The 15902-nt window shown below is 38.8% G+C and overlaps 1 protein-coding gene across 1 annotated transcript in view; it reads right to left on the bottom strand.

The window, feature by feature from the left end:
* LOC149195430 (WD-40 repeat family protein / beige-like protein) overlaps nucleotides 1–15902 on the bottom strand; it is a 316178-nt gene that overhangs the window by 242045 nt on the left and 58231 nt on the right. The window contains exon 5 of the mRNA XM_089407918.1: nucleotides 5860–5941. Coding sequence (XP_089264044.1) covers nucleotides 5860–5941 — 82 coding nt within the window. The remainder of the gene's footprint in view (nucleotides 1–5859; nucleotides 5942–15902) is intronic.

Genomic DNA, 15902 nt, shown 5'->3' with positions numbered 1-15902 from the left:
ATAAAATAATAAATTTAAAATTCTAATTTATAATCATACATCAATGATCATACATTATGATTAAAGTTTAAAGTTTAACTGATTTTCAACTGATAATATACATATATGAATAGCCTATTTGGCAATGCTTCCATAGGACTAGCCCATAGGTCTGATATACCTTCACAATTTTGTTTTAGATACTGCAAAGAATAAGTCTAAAAGAAATCATTTTCAGAACTTGGACTAAACGGAACTTGGATGCTTTTTCCACAGGTAAAGACCAGTCACCATAGGCCTAATATAGTAATAGGTTGATTGTCTATTGTTTATTCAGTTCCCAGGTAACCATTGTGACAGCCATAACCTTGTGCCATAGATTTTTCCTTCGGCAATCTCATGCAAAAAATGATAGACACGTAAGTGGAAGTTACTTTCTTCTTTTCATGTTGTTAGACTACTTGGTTAGTTTCCATTTTACAGATCCTGCTGGTTTCTTTCTTTGAGCGAATGTATATTTTGAGCCCTTGAAGTTCTCATGGGATCAAAATTAGTTGTCAGGGCAGAATTTTGAGAAATCATATAGGAAAGTAGTTGGGTGGCTGGTGGAATATTAACATTTTGTATTTTAATCAGGTCTTATTATATCAACAATATTATATTTCAGTCAAGTCTCATCAACACAATGGATGGTAGTCAAGGAGGCAGTCTTTTAAGTTTTTACAAGTCGGATTTTTCACCCATGCTTGTGGTTAATTGGTTCCTGGAAACAAAATAGTCAGATCCACTTTTCAGAACATGTGACAGAAGGCTCTTTTCCTAAACCTACTATCACCATGAACTGGGAGAGCCCATATTGAACCGATTCAAGGTCTTGGTTTTCCTAGCTTGCACTTTCAACAAATTGTATTATTTCACTGACTTTCTTTTGGTAATTTACCTTTTGTATACAATTCCTAATACAATCAATAATGATACAGGCACTGTTTATTAAATATACTATGCAATTTAATTTGAGATCTTGCTAACTTAGTGGCAAAAGAAGCCATTTTTGGGGACGTGGACTTAAACTGCTTGTCTTTCCATAGATCTAACCCATTGGACTGATATAGCTTAACAATCCTATTTCAGATCATGCCAACCTAGTGTAAAAAATATTTAAATAAGTCATTTTTGGCACTTCAACTCAACCTGAGAGGCTTGTTAGTTACCAAACTAGTTCTTGACATAAGACTTTAAGTTACTACAGCGAAGTTCTAGAGCGAGGGAATTTATTAAATTATTTTTCTGTTTCATGGATTCCATCATGGAATTGCAAAGGCTCATGACTCATTACAATATATACACATTGAGAAGTTGCATTCAACTCACACTCTTCAGCACAGTCAAGACTCAAGTTTGGTTGACACTGCTCTGAGACAGACGCTGTGATGATTGTCCAAAAGCATTCTTACGCAGTTACGCGGGCGGCAGTGGCAAAAGCTCATGAAATGAACTGTTACTAACCTGTTAAGCTGTAGCAGTCCGCTCCTCACACGCAAGCTGCTCGCACGATGCTTGAAGGGAGGTGTTGCTCGCACGATGCTCGATGGGAGCTGTCAACTGCTGCTTGTAGGACACTCGACCAGAGGGAGGGAGGAGTTCTGGAATGATGAATCCGAACAATGAAATCCAACACTGTGAGTGGAGCGCTCAACAAATTTACAAATGTTGTGAGTGTGTTGTTCATGGTTCAAGGCGCCGGTTTTATAACATGAAACAACGATTTTCCAAAACCCTAAACGTTAATTAACTCTTAATTAAAGATTAAGTTCAGCGTTTAGTTAATTAAAATGGTTTTTAGTTCATTAAAGGTGTGCCATGTCCCCCCTCATCCCCCCACGTCCCCTCTCGCCCCCCCTCGTCCCCTCTCGTCCCCCCACGCCCCCCACGTCCCCCTTTTCGGAAACGCCCCCTCAGGGAAGGGAAACGTTTCCCTGGCACGTCCCCCTGAATTTCCTCCATTTTGGGAGCGTGGTGAAACGTCCCCTACTCGTCCCCAAGTCCCCGGAGCGCAGGGGAGCGAGGAAACTAGACCCCTAGGGGGGAGAGGGCGAGTCCCCGTGGAACACTGTTGCCAACCTAAGTGGGGTTATGTTATATCTGCAAGAAAGGGCATCAAAGGCCCTAGTATTCATTACTTGAGGGGAAGTCATTTGCAAAAAGAGATTTTTCCATTGAATAATATTTGACTGAGTATCGAGAGTCATGGACCAAAATAGGTTGTTTCATCACTTCAAATGGATGGATTGGAGGAACCACACTATCAATAATTTCTTTGTTTCTTGCCCTCAAGGAACAATGTTTCTGAAATTAGTTGATGCATCTAATAGGTCGAAGGATGCAAGCCTTCTATTTTGAGCTTTTGGACAAGATGATAAAGACACTTGGGGAGCAGAATGTTGTTCGGGTTATCACAGAGAATGCTTCAAACTATGTTCTTGTGGGAAAGATGCTAGAGTCCAATATAGGACCATATTTTGAACCCCATGTGAGGCACATTGCATAGACCTCATGATTGAGGACAGAGGAACAATGGTGTGGGTAAAGAAGAATGTAGAGCATATCAAGTGTATCACAAAATACATCTACAACCACTAATGGATATTGAACCTAATGAGGAAAAACACTGGGGGCAAGGAGCTTGGTAGGTATGGAATTATGAGATTTGCAATTGACATTCTTACGTTACAGACTCTCAATTCTTAGCAACAAAACTTGTAGAAAATGTTTTCTCGTAAACAATGGAATTCATCTCGGTGGGCTCGTAGACAAGATGGAAAGAGGCCAAAAAGAAATTTTTTAACAACTCTTTTTGGCAAAAGTTTGCAGAGGTTGTGAACATTGGCGAGCCCCATGTTAAGGTGTTACAACTGGTGGATGGGGAAAAATTAGCAATGGGTTACATCTATGAAGCTATGGATCAGGCAAAGGAGAAAATACGAGTAGCCTACAAACATAAACTAGGTAAATATGGGTCGATATAGGAGATCATTGACAACAGGTCGAACAATCAACTCTATCATCTAATACATGCATACAGATATTCATGAACCAAAGAATCATTATAGAGCTCAATTAGGAGAAGATCAGATTGGGGAGGTCAAACATGGGTTGTAGGATTGGTTAGAGTGCATGGTCCCTAATGATTCCAAGCAGTTGGAAATACATAAACATATCAGAGTTTTCACTAAGGCCTGAAGTACCTTTGGAAAAAACTTGGCAAAGATGTCAAGAGATGTGGACCAACCAAGTAAGCAATTCCATTTGTTTTTTTTTTTTTAAGTTCAGTAATTTACAATTCAAAGTATAATTACTTGCTTTTTTAGCCAAACTTAGAATCTAAAATGTTGTACAATGAACTAACTATAGTCTTTGTCTTTACAGCACATTGGTAGGAGTAATTAGGCAGCCAATGTCAGCAATTGCAAAATTTTGCAGTTAGAGTATTCATCCAAACGTGTCGCTTCTGGTTGTGAGCATAATTGGTTTTTTTTTAGCAGATTCACAGGAAGAAGAGAAACCATTTAGAACAAAAACAGTTAAATGATCTCATCTCTGTGCAGTATAACCTTTGACTAAGACACAACAAGTTGATGAACAGAAGACCCAATCTACATCACATTGCGTTGGAGGATATTGATCCAATATCACAATGGGTGGAGGAAACTGAACAAGCTATGTTTGATCCTGATTTTGATATTGATGCAATGGAGTTCAGGGGGGAGTGTTTGGTCCCAATGTAGATCTGGTAGTGTTAGTGGAACCAGAACTAGTAGTTGAATCAAGCAAATACAAACAACCAGTGGGGAGAACTCGTCGTGCAGCTAGACCAACTCGTGCTACTGTTCAGTCTAGTTTTGTTGTTGTTGTTACCACTACGCAGGTTGTAGAGGATTTTGAGGAGTCAAACTCTAATCTAGATGATGTTTATGTAGCTCCTGTTGATGATCCCATGTCTAGCAGTAGTGATGAGTTTGATGAGTGATCATGATCACTGATATGCAGACTTGTAGTAGGTCAGTGGCCCAATAGCTTGTAGCATTATTTTTGGACTCTAGAGGCCATTTACAGCCTCATTGATTATGTATTTTGTCACTATTATTTATTGCACTCGGTGCCATTTTGATATATTTACCCTAACATGATATATAGATGAGCAAACTTTGCATTTTTTGTCTCTAATGGTTCGGAGTCATGATTTTAAATCTTAAAAATAACTTTTTTCATTTATGTCAGTTATCAATTCTGGTTTTCAAAACTATGCTAGTAGCTAGCCCACTAGATAAGTGCCTTGTGTTCCATTAGCATTGTCCTCTCAAAGGCCTCATCTAGGAGCTTGCGGCAGCAAAGGAAATATTCTTCCAGAAATGGAGAACCTGAGAGTGTAGGGGAGAGGCGAAATAGCTAACCATTTTAAGTGCATAATTACAAGAGTTCTTCTGCTCTAAATACAAGTTTCAACTATCTTTTTGTCCATCTAGGAGAATGTGCACCCACCACCAAATTCAACACAAAGATAGACCACAAAGATTGCATGATTGATAGGACATCAAGCACAAGAAAGACAATAATATGTCCTCTTTAAACTGCTAAAGAGATGGTTTATGGAATGACAATCTATGGTATAAAAGTATTTTCCTAAAACACTGCCGGCTTACCAAAAATATTTAACATCTTTATAATTTAAGTTATGGGTATCCTCCAAATGACTTGATGAAGATCGACAATTCTAAAGCTTTTCTATGTCTTTCCAACTATTATAAATTATCAAGATTATTGTTCAAAATAGTCAACCTCTGTCTATAATGATCAAGACAAATATCTAGTGAAGATCGACAACAAGCATTCAACAAGAACAAGCACACAGATAAGTTACAAGAATATGAGACAATGAAAGAAGACAACCAAATATGATCCTAAGCATATACTACTAAAAACATTGTTGAAGAATTCCTATGAAGACATAAATGAGCACGAACATGAGATGAAGACATCACCTATGGATATCATCATAAAGTTATATTTTTAGTCCATGTCTTTATTTATAAAAAAATAAGGTGATCAAAGAAATTTTGGAAAATAATATCATTGTCATAATGGGATGCTGTATTTTAATATAAATTTGGTCACGAGTCATTTATCAAGGTTTCTTTAATAAAGACTACATGATACTTTACGACAAATTTGGTCATGAGTTATCGAGGTGTTATAATTCCTAATAAATAAATCCCAGAAATACTACTGGTTAGTGGGCGAACAATTGCTCTACAACAGCAGTATACAATGGATATGTGTAAATAAGGTACCCATTCTTGATTGAAGTCCTAAATGGTCACGAGTAGAGTTCCTATAGTATATTGTGCATCTCTTCTATCTCAATTTATGAGGAACATGGCCAAGTTTTCCCAAGTAGAGTTCCTATGCTATGTGCCACCTCTATCCCTATGATCAAGAATGTATGTTTCAAGGCTTAACGAAAGATTCATGTGTCATATTGATGTCATCATTAATCCTTCAAACCTCCCCATCTCTTAATTATTTAAGTCGAATGCACATATAATATTATTTCCTTATTAACTTTATCTCATTGTTATTGTATAATCTTAAAGTGAATGCATTATCAACACCATAAGAAACCCTTAAAAATATCTTGGTGTTTAAAAAGAATAGACTAGAATTGTTTGTGGTGCTCAAACGAACTTCAAGGGAATGATGAACTTTTTTAAAGATCTCTTGAATTCAAACACTTCTTAAACTCAAAAACCCTAATATTCATAGAAATATCTTGCAATCAATTTTCTAGCTACAATTTCTCTCTCTAAAATAGTTTGAAGCTACCTGGACTTGGAGCTCTCTAGCAGCGAAGTCAACCAACCCTCCCAAAAGTCTTCGCTTGAAAATAGGTAATGATTCTTCACGCCTTGAAATCAAAAAGTGGAAAATTTGAGTTAATTACTGAAATCCACATTCTACGTTATTGGAAATCCTAAACAACAAAGTATGAAGTGATAATAGGTGTGAAGTTCATCAAAATAGTAAACAAGGGAATAAATACACCTAACTTATGAGGTTGTTTGCAGTGATTTTGCAGTATAAGCATCCAAAAATACATAGCAAAAACATGACCGATGAAGAGACTTGTATAGATAATCATATATAGGATTCAGAACTAAATAGAACCCTTTCAAGCCAAAATTGAAATGAACAAAATAAAAATGAAAACGGAAATTGCACGCGATTTCATAAATCACGAACGCCATAGACAGGATTGTTAAGAACATTCCACTTTAGAAAATTATGAATAAGGCATCTTAACCTAGTTATCTCACTTCAAGAATCAGCATAAAGTAGACTAAGTAAAATTAAAGAAAGTTTGTGGAGGTTGGCAATGGAAACCACTAATCTCAGTAGATTAGTTGCTCATATGGCCAACCAATGTTTTTGCCAAATATTAATCACTAAGAATTTGCATGTGACTTAAAAGTCTTAATCAATGATAACATCTATTAGAAACAAATTTCGTCTAATTAACAAATGATGTATTATATAATGTGAAATAATTATATGGTGATGTTAAATATATGATGCATTTCTCAAAAAAATCTTATAGGGTAATGTTATTTATAATGATATCTTAGTATCTACTGTAATCAATGGTGAGGTACAAAACAGGTGTTTTTCCTTTTACTATCTTGTGTGAAAGTAAGCTTGGTGGAATTAGACATTGCAAGTGATCCAATCCTCTGTAGCCTCAGCGATAACCAATTCAAGTAGGAAAAGGGGGGTGGGGGGGATCACGCTGAAACTGCCTTTTAGACCAGGAGTAATTCTCTAAACTACTTTTGACTAACAAAGTGTTCCCTTTGATTTATTCCTTTCATTTATTCACTATTTTGACGATTTACATTATTAACTATATTTTCAATCACTTCCATTAATTTTCTAATATAAATATTAACTTGACCATTTTCTGCCTCTACTCATTTGTCTTATTTAATCCTTCCATTTATTCATTTTTTTTGTTTAGATTATCATCTTTATTTTGATATATCTCATTTTCCCTATTTTCCCCTTTTATATTATTAACTTCATTTTCAATCCCTTCAATTATTCTTCTCATATATTTATTAATTTGACAATTCTCCACCCCTTTTCTTTTGACTAAATTCCCTTATTAATATATATTATTTTCAAAATGGCTAATTGCCATTTTATATCTATTTATTCACTCCAACAGTTTACTCTTTTTTATTTCTCTCATAAGCTTTCTTTTGGATCCCTCAATGGAGTTTCCACGCAAAAAATTGGGACATTTCTAAACTCCAACACAGTTTCTACCCAAAAATATTTACTTCAATTGTGACTAACTATGAAAGTTTTACATAACACCCAAAAGTAGCTTACTTGGAAAAGCATATAAAAGTGTTATGTAAAATATTATGCGGTCCTTGGTTCAATCCCACCTATTAACCTGTGTCCACATTAGGGCAGACGTGGTGCACCTGGTGCTTATAGTGGTAACAGACAGAATCGACCCTGTGTCACGGGACTATGAAACCACCCCAACTGTTGATTCCACTAGTCACAAGGAAAATAACAGCAGGGATTTCCCATTCTAAAAAAGCCATAAGTGCTAACACAAGACACTGTGCCCCAATAGGTAGGCATTCAACTCAGTGATAACTGGTACCAGTTAAATGTCAAACTGAGACCAAAACCATCTGAAAATTGGGTTGAAGAACCAGTTGACTAAAAATGCAATCTTTTTAAAATAGGTATGCATTCATGTACATCAATGTAAATCCAGACCATTAGACACCAAATTGCAAAATTTCTCAACCCATTTAGCATGCACTGCCTTGTGTCTACATGTTGGTTTACTTTTTCATTCTTTCGGCCATGACGTTGAATGGATGGGACTTGAGGTTTTTAGGGCCATTCCAAATCAAAACCCTCTGAATCAACTGAACTAGCCATTTTGAGATAGAACCAATTTACCAATTCAGTTCAGTAATCGATTCAACCCCTCTCCATTGTGAGCCATTTAGGACCAATCATACTAGTTCTTGTAACTGTGGATTCAACAATGCAGAAACAGGCATTTTGACCCTAAAATTAACTATAGTTAAACAAATCATTTTAAAAGGCATTCAAGCTCTCCAAAAGCTGAATACTGGTGTATCTGATACTTTCATCACCATTATTATTAGGTTCTATGAAACAATAGTGGGTCGATTCCAAACTACCCAAGGATTCTCCAGCTCTATCCAACGTACTGATTTGCAAATGAAAATGGACACCCTCTTTCACCAACTCTCTTTGGTATTTACATAGATGAGATTGAGGATTTTCTACTATAGCAAACCCATGTTGATGATGGTTGCATGATACATCATGTAATGAGAACTATACCATTTTTTTGCTGATGATGTGATCCTACACTCTCATTCTATTCATCGTTTACGCAGATAACTTGATGCACCTCTATTGCTTTTGTGAGGTTCGTCAGTTTGTAGTTGACCTTGCTGAGACTAGAGTCATCACATTTAATATTTTCAAGGATACTCTATCTCATTTTCAGTTCTCCTTTAACGAAGAGCCTATGGAGATCAAAACTGCCTATATACGTATTTAGGGCTTTTGCTTCACAATCCGTCCCTCAACCTAAAGCTTTCTTCCCAATTGTGCCTTTGTAAGGAATATGCCTAACTTTCCTTCTCAAGGCAACAAAATCTTCCAATACATTTCCAAGATATCCCCTCAAAGGAGTGCCTCTTGAACAAGATGACAGAAGCCACAATTAGTTCTTTAGGGGTTGAACTTTCGTGACCACAATTTGGGATCTAAGGACTATGCACATATTGCAAGGTTGCATACTATTATCCTTCAGCATATAGTATTCTGCAAGTGGACAATTATTCATCTATTTAATTTGGTATCTGTGGACTAGGCACATAATGCAAGGGCGCATACTATTTTACTTTGGCATGTAATATAATAAAAGTGAACGATTCCTCATGTAATGCACATGTTCCCATGCATGTGGCATTGGGCCAACATGGGAATGCTTCACATGTGATACGTTCACCTAGTCAAAAAAGGGGGATGTTTAGGCATACATGTTGAAGTGTAGTGGCGCATGGAGATATGTACGATCAAGTTATGGTATTGACCACTGGAAGAGGTAGGAGGGTCATATCCGCCGGAAACAACAGTCAATTGCATTGAGTTCAGCTGAGGCAAGGTATATGGCTGCTAGTTTGGCTAGTTGTGAGGCCATATGGATTTGCAAGATGTTGTTTGGTCTATTTGGTCAGGCATTGAGACCTTCAATAATTTACTAGCCAAACTCTGCCTCGAAAATCGTGCCAATCGGCGAACAGCCAAAACAGAAATTTTTACAGCAATAAAACAGCATTAAATGTTGTACGGCCAGCCTCGAAAAACGTGCCCAAAACTTGCTGCCCCTCCTCGATTTTTGTGTCTTTCTCCTACTGAATGGTTTTTCCTTGGGATGTGTGCCAATAAATGTTGCTGCCCAGATTTGCTGAAATGTCTTCTTGCTGCTCTCCTTCACTTCCTCATTGCTCTCTCTTCTCTTTCTTTCAAATGCTCATGAAAAAATGAATGATCTTTTCCTCTTCTCTTCTCCTTTTATTCTCTAAATGACCTTTTGGATTACCCTAAGATCTAATGGCTGAGATTCATTTAGATTTAGAGATGAGAATAAATGTGCATTTAATTCTCACTTTCCATTTTTTAACTCACCCACTTAAATAAAGACCCACTTAACCTTTTATTTCCATAGTCACTTTTTCACTTTCTAATTCTTCATTGAGTTTAATAAAGTCACCTTTAAATTAGAATGTAACTTTTACCACTTATAAAGTCACTTTTAAATTAGAATGTAACTTTACCACTTATAAAGTCAATTTTAAATTAAATTGCTTTGACCACTTATAAAGTCACTTTAAGAAAAAAAGTACAAATAAATTTGGACACTTTTCCCTAGACCAAAGATCAAAGCCTTAGGGAACCACTTGTTCTCTGGAGCGGGCTGCAAGCTATCCTAAGCAACCAGTTTCCACTATTTTATCTACCTTGTTTATTTGGCCGCTATCAAGACGCAAGTGACTTCTGTAATCCTTGTTTGTTGACTGTGTATTCAGATTTAAAGAAAAAGTTTATTTGTGGGTCCTACTGTTATATATCAGCATTCTCTTAATTTCTGGATTATTACATGAAAAATATATCTATTCTCTCGAGTTGTTGATGCATGTAGAGCATTAAATATATTGTCCAGCAAATAAAAATTATGATGTGCACCTACAGCAGAATCTAGTTTAACTGTTTGAAGGAACACCACTTCAAATCCCAACTGAAAACTCAGAAATATTTGACAAAAATCAGAAGTTAGACAAGGTACAGTGGTATCAAAGCCTTAATCTTGGCTCAGCCATGGGTTGTTGTTAAAAGACCAAAGCATGTTCTTGGACAGTTGTTGGTTTCAAAGGGCAGATTATAACAAGGGAAAAATGCTTCCGAGTCAAGAATAATTTTTGGCCCAAAACTATAACAAAACCTTTGCAGAAGTGATAGAGCACATGGAAACATGTGTGTCATCATAGGCAATAAATAGAAAAAGGAATAGGAAATTCAAAGATGACAATGTGGTCAAGGACTAGGGAGCAAGAACTGAAGATGAAAACCATAAACAAACCTTCCAGGACTAATTTTGAAAAGTCACACCCATTGAAAATGAAGATATCACAGTTTCACCCCAACAGGTTGGAACGAGAGTTTGGCATGAAAGGGAATCAGAAATGGCTACAGAACGGTTTTCATCACTTAGCAAGATTGTTGAGTTAGATGATGAGTACAAAGAAAATCATGAGGCCACATCAGTTGATGATGAATCATGACTCCCAAGAGGTCTGCAAAGATGATAACACACAAGTGGCCGACGGTGCAAACTCAGTCCCGTCAATTGCTGAGGTAAATGTTGCTCACAAGTCTACTTATGTCTATAACTTGGAAAACGAATTGAAGATGGAAGCAGATAAGATTAGGTCAGCCACGAGGCAAAATGATTATGCACTGTTATTGGTGATAGATTACTGTTGGAGAAGTGCAGTGCCACATGACAGTTAAAGAGGAGAGCCTTCACTTGAATTTTTAGACACTCAAGAAGGCATTGGTAGAGATGAAATCTAACCATCTATACCTCCTTTCAGACAGAGATCACCTACTCATGCTTATTGAGATAGATGCGCTAGTAGGGAAAGAAGAGGAAGTCGACAAGCTTATGAGCTTGAGATTTCCCAAGAATCCTTGAAGAGCACTCAAATGGCCCTTCAAGAATCAGAGTTGCAAGTTACCCAACTTTGTATGGAGTTGAATTGTGTACATTCTTCTATGACAACCATCACACAAGAGGATGTTAGGGACACTAATGATTTGATAGAGGAGCCTCCTTGTGATAGTGGAGCACGAGAAGGCCCCAGATGAACTGACACTTGCAAAGAGGCATGTTCCAAAGGTTTCTATTTATACACCCACAGGATGTGGATATAGATATATTTCAGGTGAGGAAACACCCATCTGGGATCTAGGTTTGGTTGGCACGAGTGGAGTGGATACTAGATACCCTGGATGGCATTGGGATCCAAGTGGGGTTTTCAATCATTTACCAGGTGTGAAGGATGACCATGGCGTTGATAGGGTGATTGACCGAGTGACCAAGCATTCACATTCCTTCACACTTCCATCAAATGTTGATTTGGGGTAGCATCGGATGTGCTCTAGCCATGAAATTTGGTGGAGAGGTTGGGGCACATGAGATCTCCAACACCTAGAAAGGGTTTGGGCAGATTCTAAACAGATCATGAGATATTAAAATAATTAATATTTTTGATGGAGTCCTTAAGTCTAAACTTAGGGAAAATAAAATATTTATGCGTATTAATATGAATCTGTGTTAGAATGGTCCAAAAGACATGCATCAAGCTAGATCTAATCTTAGCCATTGATTAGGCACTTAATCTCGGCCGTTTAGATGTCAACAGAAAAAGTATAAGAGGAGGCTTGAGGGGTCACTTGGAGAACATACGAAGGGAGACCAGCCAATTCAATTTCTGGAGCGAGGTTCGCTGAGAAATTGAACCAGTGGTCTGGAGAGCAGTCAGGAGGCAGCAAGTACGGAACAGAGAGATGGGAGATCAGCGCAGAAGAGGCAGACGCAGAGCCAGAGGAAGCCATGCAGAGGCAACAGAGACTGTGCAGAGCCAGAAGGGCCTGCGTCATCCACACAAAGGCTGCAAGAGTGACGCAGAAGCCCAGAGAGGTTGCGCAGAGCCTCAGTAGGCTGACACAGAGGGTTTTAGGCTGTAGCAGAGGTCAATAGGGCCTACGTTGGGTTTAGGAAAGTGCTGGAAGTTTGTCTATCTATGGGTAAGCCAGTTTGGCACCCTATTGTATAAGAAAATTGCTAAATAATAAAATCCTCCCTTGCTGCACTGGTTTTCCCACATTGGGTATTTCCTAGGACATTAGTCCAAAATAACTGTGTCAATGTGTGCATATTTTTGTTTCTGTATTACGATGTGATATCTGCAGCAGTATTTATTTTAATGTTTGTTGAAGTAATTTCATGAATAACTTATGATGAAATAAGTAGGAAAAGTAAATCAGTTGCTGCAGTGATAGAATTTTCACATGGTATCAAAGCAAGTAATCAGAGACAGAAAGGGAAAATCAGTTATGGGTCGAGACCATGATGCAGAGGCATCCACCTCAGGGGACTCACACAGATTTTCAGAAGATTGCACAAGAGAGAGAGATTTCGATTTCTCTATGTTGGCTTCCAAGTTGGAAGAAGAAGTGGTGTGCATGACTAGTGCTGCATCATCAGAAGTATGGTATATAAACAGTGGAGCCTCGTGGCATATGACAGGAATCAGGGAGTGTTTCTCAGAATATCGAGAAGAGAAGATGAATTTTCAGATCACCATGGGGAACAAGGCAAAGTGTACTCCAGTAGGAAAGGGTACCATAGTTTTTTAGACAGAATCGAGAGAGCAGTTTCGTGCCACAAATGTGCTGCATGTGCCAATATTGGGGATGAACTTACTTTTTGTGTCACAACTACAAGGCAAGGGCTATGACATCTACTTCATCAAGGAAAAGGTATACGTCAAACACCCAAGCTGGAAAAAGAAAGTGCAGATCGGGATAAAAAGTAATCGGTTGTACAGATTACAACTAGAATCTCCAATGGCACTAATAGCCAGTCATGGGGACAAAGACTTGAACGAACTATGGCACAGAAGGATGGGTCACTTGCACCATGGAGCTCTGAGAATTCTCAGGAGCACTATAACAGGAGTTCCGGATCAAAGTACGAAACGAGATCATGTATGCAGGGGATGCGCACTAGGAAAGTATGCCAAGGTGGCATTTCCGAAGAGCAACCACAAGGCCAAGAGTGTACTAGGATTGATACACTCAGATATTTGCGGACCTATGTCCGTCAAATCCCTCAGTGGTGCCGAGTATTTCCTTACTTTCATTGATGACCACTCGAGGAAAACTTGGATCTATTTTTTGAAAACCAAGGATGAGGTTTTTTGTCGACTCAAGGAGTTCAAGGCTCTAGTGGAGAATCTGACAGGTAAGAAAATAAAAGTCTTGCGCTCAGATAATGGTGGAGAATATGTCAATAAGGACTTCACTGATTTTTGTGCTAAGGAGGGCATCAGAAGAGAGTGGACAGCTCCCTACAATCCGGAGCAGAATGGCGTGGCAAAAAGGAAAAACGTGACTATTGTAGAAGCAACTAGGGCCATGTTGTATGATCAGGATATGCCAAAATTCCTGTGGGCAGAAGCATGCAACACAGTTGTCTATGTTCAGAACAGGACTCCTCATCGGGCATTGGACAAGATTACTCCAAAGAAAGACTTCAATAGGAAGACACCTGAAGTCAGTCATTTCAGGATATTTGGGAGTTTGGCATATTGTCGCATACCCGAAGAAAAGAGGAAGAAGTTGGATCAGACTGCAGAAAAGGGGTATCTGGCAGGATATAGCGAGAACGCTAAGGCATACAGGATCTATCTTCCAGGGAGCAAGAAGGTAGTAGTACGACGAGATGTAAAGTTCATGGAGGACAGAGCTTTCAGAAGATCTCGCGAAATGCCTTCCAAGGAGCAATCGAAAGAGGATTCGTTGGTCATGCCTCTTCAACCAACGGAAGTGAAGAATCCTTCCTCAGATCAGGAAGATTCTCGAGACAAGGAAGAGGAACAAACAGAAGCACCTCTTAGCAGAGGAAGAACCAGCAGGGAACTTTGCCAGATTCTGCGTGATGCAGAGAACTTCATTGGAGAGCCAATGTACAGTAAAAGGGAGTGAAAACAACCAGACAGGTATCAAGCGTTAGTAGCTCAGGATGGAAAGCCTGCTAGCTTCAAGGAGATAGCTCAGCATCAGGTCTAGCTAGATGCGATGGTGGAGGAGTATAACTCCATAATGGTAAACGATGTTTGGGAGGTGGTGTCAACCTCAAGACAGATCTGTGGTAGGTTCAAGATGGATCTACAAGATCAAATATGTTGTGGACGGCAATATTGAAAAATACAAGGCCAGGTTTGTGGCTAAGGGGTATGCTCAAAAGGAAGGGATTGACTATGAGGAAACCTTCGCCCCGATAGCCAGGTATACATCTATTAGGACCGTGATATCTCTTGCAGCCCAGATGGGATGGGAGATCCATCAGATGGATGTCAAGACGGCATTTCTGAACAGGGTAATAGAAGAAGAAGTATACATTGAACAACTAGAGGGCTTTGAAACTCATGAGAAGAAGTCTCATGTATGCAGACTGAAGAAAGCCTTGTATGGGTTGAAGCAGGCACCAAGAGCATGGTATGGTCGAATAGATGGCTACTTGCAGAAGATGGGGTTTGTCAAGAGTGATGCGGATCTGAATCTCTACTATCTGGTCATATAGAGTGAGCCACTTATCTTAGTATTATATGTGGATGATCTCTTCCTGACAGGATCATCCAGACTCATTGAAGACTGCAAGAAGAATCTAACCACAGAGTTTGATATGAAGGATCTAGGACGAATGCACTATTTTCTAGGGTTGGAAGTTTGGCAGCAGAAAGGAGAAATCTTCCTTGGGCAAGGAAGGTATGCTACAGAAATTCTGAAAAGGTTCGGGATGGGAGACTGTAGACCTATGGCTACGCCAATGATCACCAACTGGAAGAAGATCGATGCATCAGAAGACAAGGATGTCGATCCCACCCTATACCAATAGCTCATAGCGTCCCTAATGTATCTAGTCAATACCAGGCCAGATATTTGCTACACTGTCAACACCCTCAGTCAATTCATGGTGGAACCAAAGAGGGCTCACTGGCCAGTGGCCAAGCACGTTCTCAGGTATTTACAGGGAACAATTGATTATGGGCTCTTGCACAACAAGGGGAAGGATATCATGTTGAGTGGATTTACTGATGCAGATTGGGCAGGAAGTTTAGTGGATCGGAAAAGTACCTCTGGGTACTGTTTCAACATTGGATCAGGAATAACCTCCTGGTGTAGTAGGAAACAAAAGTTTGTAGCTCTAAGCGTGTCTAAGCAAAATATATGGCAGCAAGCACAGCTTCGTGTGAGGCCATATGGCTTAGAAAACTGATGGTAAACCTATTCAGAAGAAATATGGAGGCGACCAGGATCATGTGTGATAATCAGAGTTGCATCAAACTCTCTGAGAATCCAGTATTTCATGATAGGTCAAAGCATATTGATATCCAGTGTCATTTTGTCATAGATTATGTCCAACGTGGAGCTATACAGTTGAGCTCCACTCC

This window comes from Pinus tabuliformis, chromosome 2_2 (assembly GCF_031772625.1).
Source record: "Pinus tabuliformis cultivar Carrire ecotype Pingquan chromosome 2_2, CPIR1, whole genome shotgun sequence".
NCBI lineage: Eukaryota > Viridiplantae > Streptophyta > Pinopsida > Pinales > Pinaceae > Pinus > Pinus tabuliformis.
The sequence above is the reverse complement of the archived record's forward strand: the minus strand, read 5'-3'. Positions and strand labels throughout refer to the sequence as shown.